The following is a 21,835-nucleotide window of genomic DNA, read 5'->3' on the forward strand; positions in this document are numbered from 1 at the left end:
TTTTGACCATATCGACTAGTATAAGTGATGACTAAACATTGATGATATTGAATGATATTGATTATATTGATTGAGATGAGCATGCATATTGTTTGATCATATCTTATATACTATGATTTTTTTTTTTGTATGTTGAATCTTTGTATAAAGTCAAAACTAAAACATCTCAATGTCTACATTCATAAATTTTATAGCTAGCAACATTATTAATTATATTTTGATTCATCCAAAACAAAGTTGAACTTATGAAACTAAAATTAGGTTCAAATTAAATTGATTTAAAAAATACTTTGATATATTTATTTAATTTTTTAAATTTTACAATCAGAATCAAATTAATTTAGCTAACCGTTAAAGCAAATCATTCAATCCAATAAAATACACCCCTAACGATGAGATTATGTCACGGGTCTCTCACAGTCTCTGTCAGGAGAAATTATTATATCCGATCAAAAATCGAACTGTTCCAATGTATACTGAACAATACCGAGTCCAAAATACCGAATTATAGGTGATGTGACGTGTGATTATTGATCTCTGGAACCGGATGTAATAATTGCTCCCCTCTCAGGGCTTCGTTTAAGAGGAGTAGGAGCAAGCAGCAGCAGTAGCACAACAATATCTCATAGTAATTTTGTTTGAGAGTAAGCGTCATCAATGAGTAGCAAGTTAATGGAGAAAACCAGCATTACTTTACTTGTTATCTCAGCCTTCCTCCTCCTCAAAACTTCCGCTGCTTCTAAGCAAAACATCGTCGTCGTCGGAGGCGTGAACCAGACCTCCATTAATGGCTTCTTCTGGCCGGAGATCAACCATGAAGATCAAGCTGCAGGGCTCGAAGGGAGTCTGTCCTATTCTACCCAACTGAGTTACAAGTCCATAGAACCTAACAACCCAATTCCTCGCGTTCCGAAGCCAGGGGAATCATACACTGGCCGTGGCTGCAATCCGTTTTATCAGTGCAGATCAAAGTGATGGAGCTTAGTTGAAGTTGGAAAATTGATGGCTGGGCTCTCTCTTTCTAAAATTTATATTTTTTTTTTTTTCTTTTAATCTGTGTTTATGTCGTTGCTTGATGTGCTGGATTGCGTGAATTTATGTCTGTTATGTAACCTGTTGCAGCTTCTTCTGAAGCTGATGTTAAGCTATTGTTGTTCTCTGAAAAAATTCAGTTGTTTGTATAAGTGGTGAAGTCATGGACAAGGGGTAGGGTAATTTTTATCTATTTAAATTTGATGATGTATTGGGGTAAATTGCAAATAATCCTTCAATTGTTTGTATGACTAATTTAGTTTCAGAGCATCACGTTGTTCTCTCTCACTTAAAATTCTAATTTTATCATAGATTCAGCCCTCCATTCAAAAAAAAATTTGGGTTCGATAATGTAGATTTATATGAAAAGACTTTTTGTAATTAGTTAGAAAAAATGTAAGCTGTCTTCTTGTAGCATTTCAGTTAGTATACAACAACAATAACTTCAAATCTTTATCGGGGTTGGCTTCATGATTCCTTTCTTTTTTTCATTGTCCTGTTAAGAGTTGAATTCTCATTTAAATCAAATAAAAATATCATTTCTAATATTTTCTAACCAAGACTTTTTACTTAGCTTAGACTGAATCTAGTAGATCTACTCCTCTTGCCGAGTCATCGGAAGGCTGGCGTTTTATGTGACCAAGCCATCTAAAACGATTCTCCCTAATCTTATCTGCAACTATAGCTACTTCAATCTTTTCACGTATGTACTTATTTCGCATTCTATCTCTAGGTTTAAAGCCATGTAATTTTACGCTTCTCTTGTAATTCCCAACATTCTACGCCACAAAAGCTTTGCATGTCTCACCAGTCACCACCATCTTAAAAAAATTCACATAAGTTTGAGGAGTACTTTTATATCACACATGTAATACCAAGTGAGATAATATAGAATTGCACCTATTCGAACCCAACATACTGAATTTATGCATTTAACATCTCTTGCATGTGTCTATAAGTATTATGTATGCATGTGAATGTCTGAATCTATTCTGAGGCGAGTCCTAGGGGTATGTGTGCATGATTGAAAAATTTAAAAATTTTCCATGAGAGTGCCACAATATTGTAGTTTACAGCCAGTGGCATTGAGCTGTCGATTTTTGTCAAAATAATTAAGGGTTGCGGCATTTGGGGCGGTATTTGCAAATGTCATCCATGACTAAAGCAAAAAATATATCGCCCTAAAGCTGATATGTTTGCAATAGTTAAATTACTATAATTAAATAAAATAATATAAATTACCATTTTATGATATTCACTGATGAATAAAAATCTTCAAAGAAAAATACTATATGATCAGCTAAGATTAAGTTTGGTTTTATTAAATATGGCCAAATTCTCATTATGTGAGGTGACTGAAGGCTTGATTTTCTGTCTGTTGGATCTACTAACATTATTGTAGCCCATCTCTGAATGAAAGCAAAAGGCAGCTACTCACCACCACTCACACTTCATCTTATTAATATAACTTAAAACAAAATACTTGAGAGAAATGGAAGGAAAGGACCACTCAAAGAAATTATCTTTGTGAGATCTAGCACGTGAACTCTTTGATAAGGATTGCCACATGGTTTGGCAAAAATAAATAGCTTTTGCTATTTTATTTAAATAAATATAAAAATGATACACTTCGAGTAGGAGTACAAGTGAGCAGAGATGACTCAGCATATTAAGAAGCTCATGAGTCAAACTTATCAAGCCAGGAGTTTATGTTTGAGCCTATGCTGGAGCTCATATATTCTACGAGCACGAGCTCATCGTGAATCGGCCTATAAGTTTGTCAAGTCGCCTATTTAACTTAAAATATACTTAAAAATTAAATTTAAATTAGAATTATATAATATATTTTAAACTTTGTAATTTTTTTCCCTTGTATCAATTTTTGATAAAATATATAAGTTTTAGTAAAACACACAATCCTACTATCAAATTATATAATCCTTCAATTAATATTTCAAAATATTCAATTACATTTCAAGTATTTCATTTGACATTCAAGTGATTCTTTATGTATTGATATAATGGTGAAGTGGTTGATAATATCATTAAACTTGCAGATTATGAGCTATGATTACTGAAGATTTTGGATTTTATATGAGATACTCATCTTCTTTTAACCGGGTTCATTTGGAACAATTTTTTTACTGTTTTGTAAAAATATTTTTAAGTACAAAAAACTCTTTAAAAAAAAAAGAAAAAGATAGTGGCCTAAAATTATCTCAAACGAAGCAAAAATCAACAAAGATGCTTATTGCGCAGTTTTCAATTGGCATGGAAAAACTAAAAGGGGCACTGATGAACAGAGAAATCAATGAAATGTATAATTCACAAAATCCTACTTTATTCTATGAAGCTTCTTTACATGAGAAGTAAAGGTATCCAAGTCGTAGGTGACAGAAATGGGGCATAGCATTTCTTCACTCCATTTGCAATAATATGATCCGCACCAGAGCGTAGATAGACACAAAGCAGGACACAAATAAAATCAGCACTTCAAAAGGATTCTGCTGTTGCATTATGCTGCAAATTTTCTTCAAAGACCTTTGTGCCTGTAGCATTGATTGATATGATGAATTTAATATCTTAGTCTCCGGAGAGCATGCAATCTAAAAAAAATTATTTAAGAGCTAGCAATAAGGCACCATTGTCGTGCTGCATGAAAGAAAGCTAGCAATAACAAACAAATGCTCTACAAAAACTGTAACGTAAACAAGCCCGGCACATAAACAACCCGGGCAGTCATATTTAGGAAAGTTGAAATTCAAGTCGATTTGAATCGACCTTTCAATAGAGTATTCTTTGAGTTCATGAAAATCATTTTCATTCAAGCCAATTAAAATTCAAAGGAATTTAGGGTTTTTGATATAATTATCTAACCTAATCGTAACTCTAAAAAATGCATGATGAAGTCCAAGCTAAAAATCTTCCCAGAGGGAGTCTGAGGTATAAGCAACGAAGTGTGCAACACCATGCAACACCATTTTTTACCTCTTTACCCTTGCAAAGTGTCAGGTGCAAAATGTAGAAAGCACCAAGCTTAAATTTAAGCCAATAACACCAATTCTCACTTTCTGTTACAGTCTAACATGAGACCTGAAGCAAGTATAATATGCAACCTTCAAATAAGGAAGCATCATATTGAAGAATTCGAGAAGGAACATTGGAATAGATGATTGGTGCTCACGACCTACACTTGGAACTTTTATTCGGTCCGGTGAACGTACGCTCCTCTACGTTCGGCCACCAATGTTTTAGCGCCATATAGCATGAAGAAAAGTCGCCGACCCGACCCGCTGTTTTTTGGATTCTGGCATGTGCGTTTTTTTTAAATCCTTGACGAGCCAAACAACATCCCATCACCTTTTGGATATATTTCAAATACCTAGCAAAACCGAGCAAATACCAAGTTGTACCTAGTTTTTTCTAGCAATACCGAGCAAATACCTAGCAATACCGAGCAAATCCCTAGCAATACCGAGTTGTACCGAGTTGTATCGAGTTTTTTCTAGCAATACCGAGCAAATACCTAGCAATATCGAGCAAATCCCTAGCAATACCGAGCAAATCCTGAGCAAATACTGAGTTGTACCGAGTTGTAAAAAACTCGGTACAACTCGGTATTTGCATGGTATTGGTCTTCACAGAGCGATATTTCTCATTTTTGCAAAGCAATACCTAGCAAATACCGAGCAAATACTGAGCAATACCGAGAAAATTGCGAACATAGCATTCTCGGGTTCCGCTCCGGGTCAAGTCGTCGGGCCGCGCGGTAAAGAGTAAGAGCACGTGGCGACATGTTATTGGCGGCCGAACGTAGCTCTACGTCCGGTCAGAGGACGTAATAATTGTTCCCTACACTTGCTTCACCAGTCAGAAACTTCATTGAAATTTAGACCAAACTTAATAATCTCTCATTTAGGGTCTGATACATTACCTTATGGGTTGTTTGTGGGCTCCAAAAATTCGCACCCCGGCCTCTCTGCGCCTTCTTTTGTTAAAGGGAGAGTTTTAACGAGTTTAGGTTCATGGGCAAATTTTCAAAAGGCAGATTGGGTTTTAGGTATGACATTACCCAGAGATTTTGCCCCTTTTTTGCGTCGATTTTATGATATGAGTTCTGATTTCCCATAGACACAAGCCGTGATAGTTAATTGCCTCTCTCAATAATGAGAGACAACTTTCGATTAAGGCTAGTCGTTAAATAGGTCAGAATAATTACCATACACATATAATATAAATAATTTTAGGGTTTAAATTTGTGATGGGGATATCAGATCTTCATGGAGAGTTTATCAGAGACGCGGCCGCCAATCTACGGCCACGATCGAGTATTTATATTTTTGAGTCGTTGATGTATTTTTATTTTCATATAGTTTGTTATTTGCTTATGTGCTGATGTATTTTTATTTTTTTCATTTGCTTATGTTGTTTTATTTCCCGTTGTACCCCTCTTATGGGAGTTGTCGTATGTAAGCCCAAAGGGCGTTTGTGTCTTTTGTTTCGAGTCATTTGTAGGAGGCTATTTAAAGCCCCACTTTATTCTATTATGCTTAAGGAATGATTGATTATGAAAATTCCTTCTTGCATGGCATTGAGAGCTTGAGAGTTCTAATGGAGAGAGCTTCCTAGGAGAGGAAGAAGATTGGCGTAATACCCACCAACCTAGATAAGTCGGGTTCGTGGTTCCTTCTCATATCTCTTATCTTTTTCTCGCTCTTCTCTTTTTTTTTTTCTTTCCTCCCACCTAGCCGCCGATTTTCCCCTCTTCACCCGACTCCTCCACCCCTCTCCACACCCCACGGCCAAATTTTCCCCCAACCTCCATAAAGCCGCCGGCCACCATTCAAAGACCACCGGCCATCTCCACTTCATTACCTCCTAGAAGTTTCCTAATTTAGATCTGATCAAAGTTGGATAAATTTGAAATTCAAATTCAATTGATTTGAAATTCAAAACTTTCCTAATCTTCAACTTCTATTTTAGGAAAGTTCATTCATGCAATCCTATTTGAATTTTGAATGAGAGAGGATTTCATTAAAGCTTTCTAATCTCATAAATCTAAATCTGGAAGCTATATTAACTCCCTAAATCCCTTCCTTTTTCCCATGGATACCGCCGGCCCAATCATAGCTTGAGATGGGAAATATTTCCTAAACCAATCCTTGGCTTTTGGGAAATAATTTCAAATCTCCCATATCTCTGCCTGGGCCGAATTTTCCTCAAGCCCCATCTCTTTATTATTTCCTAAAATCGCATTCTGAACTAGGAAATAAATTCCTGAAATTCCTCTCTCACGTACCCGTCAGCCTCCCTATTGGAATTTCTTTTAGAAATTTCTCTCTTAGTGCTTGATCTCCCTATGAGAAGAATTTGGAAATCATTACCTGCTGCTGGCCGAGTTTTCCAAGGGCTCATCTTGGATCTCCTCTACTAGCTTCCCATAATCTACTTACAAGAATCTGAAACCGAGTTCAGATTTCAGCTTTTGGTTCCTTCCCATCCCACAAGGCAAGAGAAGCTTCTTTCTTTTCAAGATATCCGAGTACATCATCAAGGAGAAGGAGATTGACCATACTATTGAAGAGGGCGTGGATGGCATCTTGTGCGTTCTAACGGAAGCCATCAACGAGCATGTCGAAGGCCTTGAGTGGAGGATCTCCACGTCTCTTTGGCAAAGGTTTCTTTTCTCACTTGAATCTTATTTCTTTGAAATCTAAATTCTCTTTGGCTTGATTGTAATCGCAAAGACTCATCCAAGTGCTCTTGTTAAGCCTAGTAATTCGTAGATTGTTGAGTGTACTTTCTTTGCATCCTAAATCTCGTTGTTAGACTAGGGATTAAATTGAAGACTACTATTTTGCATTGTTTCAATTGTCTTATTATCTTGAAAATTTCAAAGCTTGGAGCATGTGATTTAGCCTACGCAAAGCATCTCTTTATTTGTTTTAGTCGACGTTGAGAATTGCTAATAATTTTAATCCAAAATTATTCTAATCGAAGAGTTGTGCAATGACTAAGATGAAGCCATAAGCATGTCATCTAAGTAGTCCTGTATCATCAGCCATAAGCTTTGCATCTAAGTAGTCCTGTATCATCTGGTATCAGAGCATGGTATGCTCTTGATGCAGGACTACTTAGATGACATGCTTATGGCTTCATTTTAAGCATTGCACAATTCTTCGATTAGAATAATCTTGGATTAAAATTGTTAGCAATTCTCAACGTCGACTAAAACAAATAAATAGATGCTTTGCGTAGGCTAAATCACATGCTCCAAGATTTGAAAATTTCAAGATAAATAAGACAATTGAAACAATGCAAAATAGTAGTCTTCAATTTAATCCCTAGTCTAATAACGAGATTTAGGATGCAAAGAAAGTACACTCAATAACCTACGAATTACTAGGCTTAGAAAGGGCATTTGGATGAGTCTTTGCGATTACAATCAAGCCAAAGATAATTTAGATTCCAAAGAAATAAGATGCAAGTGAAGAAAAAAAACCTTTGCTAAGGAGACTCAGAAATCGGATCCGCCATTCATAAATGCTCAAGGATGATCTCTTCCCAATAACGTCAGCAATCTCGAACTTTGTTGTAGAGAAAGAAGTTTCTCTAATAAATGGTTGGGGATCTATTTCCAAGTGTTGATCTCAAAACCTGAAATTGTGTTCAGGCTTTGCTCCATAAATCTGAGAAAATTCTCAGATTTAGTGTAATAGAAGAGGCTTGGAAGAAAGGAACTCAAGGCATCCAAAGACTTAGCCTAATGAGAGAAGGTGGAGGTTGGAGAGGAGAGGAGACGGGTATGAGAGGGAGGCGGGTGTTGGGCGGCAAACAGAGAAAAGAGAATAGGGAAGACTTGATTTATTTCTTAAAGTGACTTAAAGTGACGTGACCACTTAGGCAACAAATCAATCCAAGCAAGGTGAGTAGGAAATTCACTCAAGAGGGGATTTATGGGTGATTTCAAATTATTTCCCAAGTAATAGATGAGATTAGGAAATAATTCAAAAGAATTAATGGGTTAGGGAAAGAGGACCGGCGGCATGCATGGGTGAGTGGGTGAGTTAATGAGGGCCAATCAGGATTCCTAATTTACGGTTCTAAGTTTAGGAAAGATTTGATTTAAATCCTTTTGAATTTAAAATTCAAATTTAGACTAAATCAAATACTTTCCTAAAATAGATGAGATAATTTAAGAAATATTTTGAATTCAAATTTGAAGGGATTTGAATTTCACATTAATTCCAAATGATCCCAACCTAAATTAGGAAACAAAATAAGAGAATTAAAGGGAGTGGGGGCCGGCGGCTAAGGAGCTATGGACGGCAGCCAAGTGAGGTCGGGTGGAGGTGGCCGGGGCTATGAGGGATTTTAATAGAGCTGGGTGTGTGGAGGAAGTTGAGGGAAATTTCGGTGGAGATGGAGGATTCGAAGACGAAAGATGGACGATGGCGAGGGAAGACGAAAATACAAAGAGAAAAACCACGAACCAGGCTGTATTCAAGGTTGGTGGGTGATGCGCCGATCTCCTTCCTCTCCTAGGAAGCTCTCTCCATTAGAACTCTCAATGCACTCAAAACAAGTGTAGGAAGAAAACTCAATACTCATTCATTTATTCATTAGCTCAAAACAAAGGAAATGAGGCTATATATAGCCGGGTACAAAGACTCAAGAAGATAAAAGACCAACTTGCCCTTTGGGCTTACATGCGACCACTCCCATGAAAGGGGTACAAAGGGAAATAATAACGTCACCTAAGCAAATAAGAAAATGCATAAATAAAATAAAATACAATCATGACTCAGAAATACAAGGACTTGATCGTGGCCGTAGATCGGCGGCCACGTCTCTGATAAACTTTCCACGCTGATCTGATGTCCCCATCATTTGGTTTAGAATTTTGGAGTTTATGACTTGAAATTTATCATCACATACTTAAAGTGGGTAATTGGGGAACGACGACGGGCCCGATGAAGATCACATGATTCTGTCTTCCTGGTCTATCATGATCTCTGGTCTACTTAGTTAAAGGATGTAGTCAACCCAACCTAACAGAAGGAACCGCGTCGATAGCTATGGGTTGCTTCGTCCAAAAATATCTTGTAGACCTGGGGTGGATGTTTTTCTAAGGTGATGAATTTAAGTTAACTTTAGCTAATAAAGGGCTTTATATCTTATCAAATGCACCCTAATTCATGACTCCACAGGCTTTTAACTATTATGGAACATACTGGCTTTGACAATGATCGTAATATAGTGCTATAATGGTGTCATTTCGCGGCAAAATAACTTAGATCAGAGGACACGTTGTGAAACCTGGTTTTCCTTCCAGGTTCGTCCGGACGAAGTTGAGATCGTCTGGGACGATCAGTTCAAAACCTGGGGGAAGAGAGGTTCATCCCAGGACGAATTTAGGTTCGTCGGGACGAAATTTGTCTAGAGAGCAAGTCGTCCATGTACGATAACAAATTCGTCTGAACGAATTTTGTCCAGAGGAGAAATCGTCCCGTGACGAATAGGAATCGTCCCGTACAATCCTATTATGTATATATCTGTTTGAGATATTTTAAGATATTTTTGGAGAGCGAGAAAAGTTGGAGAGAAGGAAAGAGAAGGAAAAGGCTTGGTTTCGGAGGCCGAGGAGCGATTTTCACCCGTCGACGTAGTTGAAAGATTTGTTTGTCTCGAAGTAAGGAATCTGAATCCTATTTCTGATTTCGAAGATTTTGAGTTTTGGTATTTTTCTGCTCAGTTTTGTGTTTCCGTTACCGAAATTCTTGCATATCTTTGTATTGACGAAACTTTTACCGCGTAACTTTTGGTATGTTGTAGAAATGATGATTTTGCATATTTAAGTATTTTCTGTAAAGTTTTCACCGGATATTTTGAATTATGTGGGATTTTTATCGAATAGAAAATTTTCAGGATGTTGAAAAATATTGATTCAGTACAAGTAAAGTTTTGAAACGTTATTTTACATAATTTTTAGTAATTTGGTAATTTTCTGGAATTGTGCATTTTACAACGACTTATGTCTATTATACGATATTTTAAGGGGTTTTCTAAATTGAGCTAAATCATGTTTATTGGTTACAATGTGTTGATAAGATAATGATGAATATGGTTATATGATTGAAATTATTGTTATATTACTGTGATACTACTGTGTATGTGAAAGACAAATAAAGACTGGTTGAACCGTTGGTTGGAAACTGATTGACATGTACAGGATGATGGGCCGACGGGCTTTCCTTTAAATACGGTTTGGTGTTATCCTCTACTGATCACGTGATTACTGAAGGGAGTTATAAGGAGATGATTACTGTGCCGACGGGCAAAGAGTGACGACTCTTTTTACTGAGCTAACAGATACAAGATATAAGATACTGGTACTGATACAAGACTGAAAAACACCGTAATAGCCATGACTTTTACTTGTTGAGTATGATTATTGAACTACATGTGTTTAATCATTGTTCTTATTGTTATTGTATGGATTTACTGTTTCTGCATGATTTTACTATCCTAGCATTATTGTTCATGTCACTAGATTGTTACTGATATTGATACAGGCACTGATACTACTGATTCACTGTACTGACATTATGCACGTGATATACTAAATAAGTGACATGTGATTCATTGAACACGTGATATAAATTATTAGATTGCATGCGATTCACTGAGCACGTGATATTGGATAACTAAATTACAAATGTACGTTTTGATACGATTCTACAGCATTGATTGATTTTATTTCATTGATTTGATTTCAACAGTCACGAACGATAGTATTGATTTGACGTTTTATACCGACTGATATTATTGAACCGATGAATTTTCTTTATACGATTGATATTATTGACTGATTTGATTGGTATTACCGATACGAAGATTTTTTTTAATGATTTGACTGACGTTTTAGATACGATGATTTGTTTACTGAATTGACTAGTGTTATAGAAACGGCGACTACTATAGAGATTTGATACACGTATTGATTCGTTGAGCTTTACGAACTTTTATACTGTTTATTGATTCTTCCACTGATAATGATGGCTTCATACATTCCTGTATTGATTTCTGTTATTGTACTGATTACTATTTATGCATTGATTTCTGTTTATGCATTGACTCAATGATCATGTGTAACTGACTGTTATGATTTGACTGATTGACATGCATATTGCTTCCGTACTGTGCTTTGATTTCAGTTGTAAGTATTACGTGACCTGCTGGGCTTTTGAAGCTCATTATATGTGGTTAATATTTCAGGTCAGGGCAAGGGAGCAGGAAATTGAGGTTGATCAAGAATCATCAGGTTTTTGTCATTTTGTTATAGTGATTCTTTTCGTACTCAGGACATGATATATTACATGTGATTAATGTATAGATCCTGAGTATTGTAAATAAACTTTTGGGAATGAATAGAAATATGTACATTGATATTTTAAATTATAGATTTTGTTAGACTGTTTATCACTGATTGATGACTATAGATAGCTCTGGTAGAAGATTGACTTAAAGGATCGACTGAATAATTCTTCCAAGTTAGATCTTGGGGCGTCACACACATGTCACATCATTGCTTTCAAGAATCAACTGAGAATAAATTATAGTAATACATTCCACAAGACACCTGCTCTTTGTGAACTGAAATTATTCATCAATTCATCATCCTTGCCAAACCGTTGTGAAGTATGAATGAATTTTGGTTTTATGTTTGGTGCATAAATTTCTATTTAAATGTTTAGAATTTGATATATATTAGATTTTGAAATTTTAATAGGCTTTGAAAATTGACCGCTCATGTTGAAATTTACATTCAACACAATCATCATCGGGGTGGTTGGCACTTTTAACAAATCTGCGAAGCATTCTCAGATCTCACATTTAGGAGCTTGACGTAAAGATCGGAGCACATGCAAAATATTTCATTTCAAGAATTTAAACTATTGGTAGGATTTGAATTTAGGTTATGAATAAATGATTTTACACTTTTGAGAGTATTTTGAAAATTATATAGCTATCTCCGGTTAAGATTTCCCTCCAACATGACTATCATCAGAGTGTTTGAGAACTTTTAACAAATCTGCAAAGCATTTCTAGATTTTGCATTTAGAAGCATGACATAAAGATCGAGCACATGCGAAGCTAAAAGAGTGGTGATACTTCTATTAGACACATATGAGAAGCATCATTGAAGCATCAATGATGGACAAGGTAACACTTTTTTAACCCAAAAGTTTCAATACTAGGAATTTCTCATTGTTGACTTGATTAAGCCGACTGATTATGCAAGTTAAATAAATAGAGTGTAGGATGATCACAATATTGAAGGTTATTTGTGTAGAATAAATAGTTGAATGAACTAGAACCCATTTAAGTGACGAGTAATGATATTTAAACTAGTTGTGTTTTGTCAAACATGTGACAAAGTAATCAAGTAGTTTTAACCTTTTGTTCGCTCGAGGAAAGGAATGGCGCTACGGCACGAACTCCACTTTCTGGTCTTAAGGTTCCATTAGGTAGATTGGATTTTAAATTAACCAGATTTCCCTCAATTAAGTATATTTAGGTTTATTTAGTTATAGGTTCCTACTTCCTACAAGCGTAAGCCCACATAGTTAATTATCTCTTCTATCGTATAGAAGAGAACTCTAGATTAAAGATTAATTTATTTGTTAAATGTGCAAGTGTTTTAATCTTGTTTGTGGAGGATAGAGGTAGACCCGATCAAGATACTATGGTTTTTTCATCCCGGGAATACCGTAGATTTCAATCTACCAACACTAACAATCGTTGCTCGTAGTGTCCATGGAATCTGATTAGCAGTCATGGGTTGCATCTTCTCAAGGATCCCTAGATAACTGAAGTGGATAGATGTAAATTTTAGTATTATGGTGGTTGGGTTTAAATTGGGGCTTACGGCTTTGCTTGAGAGTTACTCGTAGGTTTTAGATTTAGATTGCGGCTTACTACTACATTTATAAGTTTATCATATGTTTTGGTTTATATCCGGGGCTTACGGCTTTATTCGGAAGTTCCCCGTAGGTTTAGGTTTAGATTTAAGTCTTACGGCTCACATTGGAAGTTTCCCGTAGTTTAAATTTAGATTTGGGTCTTATGACTTCTATTGGAAGTATCGCGGTTGTTTGATAAATGGTTCTTATTGCTTTCATTGAAAGTAGCATGATTGTTTGAGAAGTGGGTTTTACTGCTTTCATTGAAAGTAGTCTGATTTTTTGAGAAGTGGGTCTAACTGCTTTCATTTAAAGTAGCCCGTGTTACTTTTCAGGGACAAGATATATGTCCTAGGAAATTTTTCCTAATATCCTGACTAAAGTAGGACTTAACGTCCTTTATTAGAGGTTGCCTATTAAACTTAGCTTAGCCTGAATTTAGCAGGGGACACTTAGTTTCGTACTCTTCATTGTTTCGACACATTCACTAGTGTTTTGTTTACAGTAGTATCATCTTTACATTAACACTTGGCTTCTTGTACCATGCACTGCAGTTTTAACTTTAGTTGTAGTGTTTGACGCACAAAATTAGCTCTTCTTGCTTCTTTTGTTTCAGTAGGGCTGTCAATTCGGGTCAACCCGTCGGGTTCGGGTCGAACCCGACCCGACACGGATCTAAACGGGTCAACCCGAACGATAAACGGGTCGAATTTGAGAACCCGAACCCGACCCGTTTATCAAACGAGTCGAGTCCAACCCGGATTTTCCGGGTCGGATTTTCGGGTCGTGTCAAATATTGACACCCCTATGTTTCAGTACTAGTTTTTATTTTCCAGTTCGAGTTTCTCTTTTCAGTACTAGTTTTGTTTAACACCCTGCGTTGACTTTTGTCTACTTATTTGCAGGTGTTTGAGGCTTGCACAAAAGTTTAAGCTTGTCAGGAGCTGAAGTTTGCAGGTGCAGTTAGCCAGGAGTTGAGTTTGTCAGGAGAGATTGTGATGTAAGACTATGAATGCTTTAAATTATTGATATAGGAATTTGCAAATTTTCAAGTAAGAGCAATAAGAATTAAAATATTAGCCACTTAACGAAAATGGAAAACAAAAAAGGGGTGCCTTAGTTTAGGCCAAGTCACACAATAATAGTTAGGATCACAAAATAATTAGAAACTTCAACATAAGCAAATATAGAGGATTTCCAATAACATCCCTAAATTAACAACAATATTAGATACATAGAAGTCCATCACTCATGCCCTACGTTTACTAAACTTTGGGAGATAGCTTTGCATGATTCCTTATATTGTACACAACCTGCAATCGAAGAGATTAAGAAGGAAATTGAAGCGGGGGAAAGAGTTCACCCTTCTTGGCGTGGCGGTGATTTGCCATTGAACGGTGGAAAGCTGTTCTTCAATGGCTTTCGAAAAAGTGAATATGATACGCTCCAAGTATTCCTCGACGGAAGTATCAACCTTCGGATTGACATCGAAGAAAGGTGATCGGAGGATGTTGACGAAACCTTAATCTTTGTAGACAAATCTAGAGTTGAGTTCAAGATTGGCCATGCATAGGATATGTAATGTTGAAGTGTTGTGGAAGACATCCTTTGTTGTCCTTGAGGATTCTCCTTGAAAGAAAGAAGTTTCTCCAATGAATCCAAGTAGAAGAAGAGGTGAGAAGGTGAACGGCCAAGGGAGGGGGCTTGGGAAAGTTTAGGTTCAGATTTTAGAGGTGTTAGGGTTAGGAGAAGGCCAGCTAGGTTAGAGAGCGAGGTGGGGAAATATAGCTCAGATTTTAAAGGGTGGAGGATGAAGGGAAATTAGGTAATTATTTCCCTAATTAATCCTTTAAATTTGGAAAGGATTTAGGAGAATTTGGAGAGAGAGAGAGAGAGAGAGAGAGAGAGAGAGAGAGAGAGAGAGAAGGGGGAGGGGTAAGAGAGGTGAGAGGGCTTGAATTCATTCCAATGAGAGAGGCTTTATGTTTGGAGAGTAATTAAATAGTGTGGACAAGGAGGGAATGGGGAGTTTCGGCCTTTGGAAGATTGGAGTTATACGATTTTTATCTTAAAATAGAAAATAACATTGCCACACTTTTGCTTGTTTATAAAAAATCAAAATTTTGATTATGCATTTTAACTTCTAATGTAAATTGCTTTAATATTTTTTGCATTTAGGAACACTTCCATAATCAAAGAATTGCGAGTGTTCTACTGATATGTAGCAACTAACAGCCTGACAGGTGTATTTTTTAATTATTGATCAATTTACTAGCATATAATTTTTTTGTTACAAGCATAAATTCTTAAACTAGTTGCTATTAAAATTAGATATATAACGGTATTACAAAAGAAAATTTGAAGAAGATAATCAACAACTTGTATGTGAGGAAAACAATACACAAATTCAACAAGTCTCTGTAGAAAAAAATTTAGTTGATATCCCTGCCAATCTTGCATTAAGAAAAAAAAATTTATAGATTTTCATCCTAATGAGAGGGATAGTGTTCGGAGACATTACTTGCTGAAAGGACTGTGTCAACTGTGTAATCATGAATTCCCACACACAAAAATTGGTGATAAATTATGTAGATTTAATCTTGCATTGTTTGATTAACATAAAGCTTGGTTAGAATATAGTACAAGCAAAATATGCATCTTATTGTTTGTTTTGTTATCTGTATAGACCTCAAAACGGTGAACAATGTAGCGGTGACAATTTTGACACAAAATGTTTTAAAAATTGGAAAAAAAAGGATATATTTCATATTTATGTTGGTAATATCAACAGTGCGCACAATATTGCTAGTCACAAATGTGAAGACTTAATGAACCAAGAAAGAGATATCATATTTGATTTTGAAAGACCTTCTGATCAAAATCATAAAGACTATTATACACGATTAAATGCAAGCGTTGATTATGTACGTTTTCTTTTTCAACAAGGATTAGCATTCCGGGGGCATGATGAATATGAGGATTCAGAAAATCAAGGGAACTTCCTTGAACTTTTTCATTTTCTTGCTAGACATAATGAATATATAAATAAAGTTGTTTTGGATAATGCTCCTCGAAATAATAAACTAGTGGCTCCAAAATTACCATAAAAAATCACATAAGCTGCAGCAATTGAGGTTTCAAATGTCATAATCAATAAATTAAGAAATGATGTCTTTGCGATTTTACTTGATGAATCTCATGATATATCAGTTAAAGTAAATATAGTGTATTGAAAATATTTTTTAGTTATTTGGTTCACTCCACTATAAATGCTAGAAATTACTTCTTTGTATTGGTTTGAAATGCATTCATGTATTTGTTTTACTTTAGATTAGGATTACTTGCAATCAAACAGCCCCTTAGTGACAGAGTTGTTAAGGTCAAACAGGAAAACTAGTATGTGAAGAAGATTCCAAATGTTTCATAAACACGTCTCTTCAAATTGAATCGAAAAAGTAAATAAGGCAAATAAAGGAAAAGGGCCGGGGTACATAGAATTAAAAATTAGAACTGGCTTACCTCAATCCAGAATGTTCGTTTAGGAGGAAGATTTCTGTCAGAATTCTCAATGCAAAAGCGTAACAGGTTCACAATGGATGCTTCAGTAACATAGTCCGTATTTTCTGAATAACAGCTATTTCATATGAGCGGAATGCTGTTCTAATTTTGACATAGGAAAAAAAAACAATCTTACAATGGATAACCACCTGGAATGTCAAATATTTGCATGCAAGGAGGGATTCCCAACAATTCTCCAAGCTTAGCACGTACAAAGGCACGATCATGAAATGACAATTTATCACCATGCGTAATTACAACAGCAGGCTTGTTATCTGTACATATAATGGAGAAAAATAATTAGTTCAACGCCCAAACACTTTCTATGTTACTTTTTAAAACTCAACAGCATACTATGCCAGTTTATTATACTAATGACAGGTGCTTCAAGAAAAGATGAGCCTAAAGCATTGTGCTCTTTACCTAACTCGTAACATAAATTTCATTCCCTTATAATTATCAAAATCAAAAGCAACTCCTTCGTTGTTTACCTTTGATAGCAAAATACTAATTCAATAATTTGATGTCCCATTGCTATTTAGAATTTCATCAAAAAAACTTCATTTGACATTCGCTGCATTTTCACACAAAATCCAATGAATGCTGTTTCATTTTGGAGAAGCAGAATCCTCGCCTCAACTTCTTGAACAAGTGCTTTTCCCCCAAGAGTTTCGCATATATTCTTAAGTGAACTTCTCGAAGTACATACTCTGGCTTTGATTATGAAAGACACTCAAATGAATGCTCTTTTTTAGTGGCGTAGCCACGATGGGGGCAGGGGAGGCACGTGCCCCCTGCCCCCATACGCGTCGAGACAGTCTTGTCAGTCATGCGTGAGTTGAGTTCTTCGCCGAATCTCCATGTCCCGTGATACCGTCTCTGTTTGTTGAGGAAATCACAAAGAAACAAAGTGCTGTGATCTGGATTGACTGCATATAGCTTTTGCATTTGGATTTTGGAGAGAATTATTGCTTCTGCTAACCGGTATGAAGTTCTTTTGTATACAAATTTTCAAACTTATTATATCTATTAACAGTAAGGTTAATTCTTTTGTGTAAATATATTCGAGCTATTTTCAAGATTTACTTCATTTAGAGTAAAAGTTAGATAGTTTAAAATTTTAAGAATTAAATTAATTAATTAATTATATATATATATATATATATTTTCGTCTTAATCCAAACAATTAGCTTAATCCCAAATTTTTGGAGTAAAGCACATTATTAAGATATTTTCCAACCTAATTTTAGATTCACAATTTTGGTTAGTGCTTATATTTTTGTAAGTAATAAATTTATATTATATTTTAAATCTTCAAATCTCTTTGACAAGAATTTTAGAGAAGAGAATTTAATAAACTATAATTTTATACATGTCAAGACAAGGATTGCAATTTTCGATTCAAGTATGTTAAAATATTCTTCATTAAAAATATATAGCTATTTCGTTCAAATATGTTTGCTTTTTAATTTAATTATATATCATTTTTTTTCCATACAAATGGAGAGATACTTCAAAAGAAAGGCTGAAGTTGTTAAGCAAGATGTAAATTGTGATGATGTTAGTACACAATCAAAATATCATAGTGTGGAAATTTTTTATGATTTACTGGTTGATCTTGGATTAAGAAAAATTTTTTTGATTATCATCCAAATGATAGGGATAGAGTGAGAAGAACATACTTATTGAGAGGGCCTTATTAGTCTCGAGATAATGAATTTCCACAAGCACAAATTGGAAATAAATTATATAGGTTCAATCCGGTGTGATTTAATGATTACAAGCACGTTTAGAGTACAGTCGCACCAAAGATGCATCTTATTTTTAGTTAAGAGTACAGTCTCACTAAAAATCCCAATCTCTTATTCAATTGTCACTCTCCCTCACGCCTTCATTCATTTGCCATCTCTGTGTCACTCCCTCCTCTTTTTATTTCCCTCCTCCCTATTTTCTTCTTTATTGTCACCTTATCCTTCACATCTCCTCTCACGCACACAAACCCTCCAATGATCTCTTGTACTCTCACCCTTCTCATGAAGCTTTCTAATGTAGATGTAGAAAAAAAAGGAAGTGAGAAATTGTGTGCGCAAGCAAGCCATCACTTACGCAAGTGGAAGATATTCGCAAGATAAGAATAGGGCATAAAGCTTACGACCATTTTATGGGTAACAGAGATTATTGAAATACACGTTTAAATAAACTAGCTAATACTCAATCAATAATGTATTGCTTGCATGGAAGATACGCAAAAAAGAAAAGAGACGGAAGCATGAAGAGATAAGATGCAACAAAAATTTATTCCAAAACCGCTTATTATTCATGAATACAGCCCAATGGCAATGGAGAAGCACGCACCTCTAAATGCAACATATGGAGAGTTAAAAGTCTGAACAATCATGTCAATATACTGGGTTTCCTTGCTTTCCATTGATTCTAAAATAGACACTCCATTAACAACCAAAATGACAAAATTTACTGTCCTCTTTTTGCAAAAGTAGCCATGAAGGTTTTTTGCCTTGATTTTCATCTTGTTCTTTTTTATAGCATCATCTGAAATACTGCCACATACAAAGACAAATCAATTTATAAAAGTCTGCAAGGGCTTAATGATAGAAAATTAATGTAGACAAGTCCTGAAATTAAGCATCAGATCACTTAATATTTCTACTTAATCATCAAATACTTTATTAACATTATAATTATATTAAAAAATGAATGCAATCTCTCTGGAGTTCACATATATTTTGAGATTTTGAAAAAAAAAATATATCAATTTAATTTTATTCTTTCCACTCACTTTAGAACAGTCTAGTATATAAAAAGAGGGACATAATTATAAATGCATCAGAGCATGTTGACATTGTTCAATATTTGAATGGAATGGTGAGTACATGATAAACTTTGAAATGCATGCACCAACAAATTATAGAATTTGAAGATTTGCAACAAAATGCAACAGCAACAACAGAATTGTCAAACTGATATAACGATCATACAAGCGATGGGAGATCACTTTTCTTCATAATCAAATATTTACAAATCAGCAATATTGACCTCCTTTTGCTCCTAATGACAAAAAGAAATTCATAAACATGACAAAAGATGAATTACATCTAAAATATGATAGAAATAACCCTTCTTGTTGGGGTGTTAAGCTACATCAAATTTTCCAATGTATAGGTATAAATATTCAACTTCTAATAATTGCTATTAGTAGTAGCTTTCGCTCATCATTATATTATTTGTCATCGAAAATCATCTAGTTTATCCCAATTAGCAGGGGCCGTTTAATGGTTTGAAAAAATTGTAGATTCATGTGAAAACCTCACAAATGAGCATGCCAACTAAAATTGTTCTTTGATAGTTTGCAACAAAGCATGCCCTTCATATATGAGCAAATCGCCAAAGTGAAATGATGCTCACACAAGCAATGGAGAAAATTTGTTATTCACAGTAAGCCTCATAATACAAAGTACAAGGTAAGAATATTTAAAATGATTTATCAAACAATCAAACTCTACTCTTAATAAAAAAAAATGCAACAGATGATAAATACAAAATAAAATAGAAAGATCAAAACCAAGGCGGTGGAGGCATTTTTAGCAAGAGGTTGTCAAAGTTATAGATACACGTGCAACTTAAAAATAATAGCTATTTCTTAATTCTTGCATTTGTAATTGAACAGCTCCACTTAAGCAGGTTAATTTAAGCTTTTGTCCCGGCACACTCCCATTTCTAAATGTTAACAAACCATCAATTGACACACCCTACACATAGAATTTCCATACTCAAGCAATTTTAGCATGATGTTGCTCCATGTAATTGCTTCTGAACTCATCTCATTGGTACTTTAACAATTTGTATTAGTGGCCAATGAAGAGACAATAGAGACTGCCATGATCATGTAGCAGATAGGTGAAACATGATATTGTAATTTCTATTGAAGTGTGAGCCTTCTCATTGCCTCGCCTTTTCTCTTTTGTAAATTCAGCTTTAATAAATTGTTAATTAAAATTCTACAATCTTAAAAATCAGCATATATCGTTGGGACAAAGATAATAATGATGATTCAATTAGAAAAAAATTGACTTGTATTGAAAACAGCATAAGCATGAACCGCTCTTTTAAAAATCTCCCAAATCAATGAGAAAATTAAAAATATGCAATTCACCAAGCACCATAAAAAGGTTTCAAGCTAATTATCTCACTGGAAGGCCATCTCTCCATGTACGACGCCATTGGTCATCCATCGCATGAGTAAATGCAAGTTTTCAGATGGCACCAACGACAAGCTTCGAGTATCATAAACACAAAGTGTCCCCGAGTTCCTCGGAATTGGGTATTCCTGCAAGAAACAAGTACCTTCCCCTGTTCTAGCATCTGCGATTATGGATTTTGACCAAATACAGCCAAAATGAATTTTTTAGGACATTTTAAACCTTGGGTTTACTAAATCCTGCCCATATCAGGATTTAAGGTACTTATACTTAATAAAGTTTTAAGGCTTTAACGATTTAGTAAATTCTTAGCATCCAGACCATTTTTTGGATTAAAAAATATCAACAACCAAACAATTTTCAGTAATTAACCACTCCCAAGTTTTACAACATCCGAATTTAAACAATTTTCTAAATCCAACCCTCTATTAAAGCGACTAAAAAATCCGAACTTCTTAAAAAATCCAATTTTAAGGGATTTGCTAAATCCCTCAAAAGTTATGATTTCATTGTCACACACAAAATAAATGAAAACAAAGTCATCACTATGCAACCAAATTAGCCCTAATAGCTAAAGCAGTATCCATCTGAAAAGGACCTTAGAATGGCGAGCTTCTCATCATCAAGGGCGCCTCGGGATTGTGCTCGGGAACTGCAGTACGATTCCATTAGAGCCATGAAAACCTTGCTTTCTCTCTCGTCTTCGGATGCGCTTTGAGAAAATGAGAACGACTCCGCCTTGGAGCCATCCGATTGCTCTGCAACTGTGTAATCGGAGCATCCAATGGCATTTAGGGAGGGTTTGGGGAGGGATTCCGGGTGGGTTGTAGTTTCGGGGAAAGAGGAATTGGGAAGGCATTTTCCTCCACCGCCCATTTGCTGATCTTCTCTTCTTCCGCCGCTTTGTGCTGAATGATCGCTGAATGATAGATGTTAATCTATGGGGGAATGGGTAAGGGGAAGTCCATTCGACTCGACCTCACTGAAATTGTGGAGTGGGAGTTGCGAGATTTGATCCCGCGGGAATCGGGAGAGGCGCTCTTTCTGCCTGCATTCAAAAGT

At 35.5% G+C, this 21,835-nt stretch overlaps 1 protein-coding gene across 1 annotated transcript; it reads right to left on the reverse strand.

Annotated features, from left to right (window-relative positions):
- Positions 1-3,251: 3,251 nt before the first annotated feature.
- On the reverse strand, positions 3,252-21,649 carry LOC110092204. The gene is made up of 6 exons (XM_020816644.2): positions 21,352-21,649; positions 20,765-20,936; positions 18,912-19,114; positions 16,706-16,831; positions 16,518-16,621; positions 3,252-3,581 (listed from the first exon to the last, which is right to left on the reverse strand). Exons 1-6 carry the CDS (start codon positions 21,647-21,649, stop codon positions 3,450-3,452), a joined length of 1,035 nt encoding a protein of 344 aa, XP_020672303.1. The 3' UTR covers positions 3,252-3,449.
- Between the last annotated feature and the right edge of the window lie 186 nt (positions 21,650-21,835).

The sequence above is a fragment of the Dendrobium catenatum genome, unplaced genomic scaffold (genome assembly GCF_001605985.2).
Source record: "Dendrobium catenatum unplaced genomic scaffold, ASM160598v2 fragScaff_scaffold_621, whole genome shotgun sequence".
Lineage (NCBI taxonomy): Eukaryota > Viridiplantae > Streptophyta > Magnoliopsida > Asparagales > Orchidaceae > Dendrobium > Dendrobium catenatum.

Excerpts from the sequence above, each read along its gene's own strand:
- LOC110092204 (XM_020816644.2), bottom strand. The coding sequence starts at position 21,649 with ATGGGCGGTGGAGGAAAATGCCTTCCCAATTCCTCTTTCCCCGAAACT. Across the intron at positions 19,115-20,764 it reads CATGGAGAGATGGCCTTCCA|TATTTCAGATGATGCTATAA; the intron begins GTGAGATAATTA and ends TGTATGTGGCAG. Across the intron at positions 16,832-18,911 it reads TCCATATGTTGCATTTAGAG|ATAACAAGCCTGCTGTTGTA; the intron begins GTGCGTGCTTCT and ends TTATATGTACAG.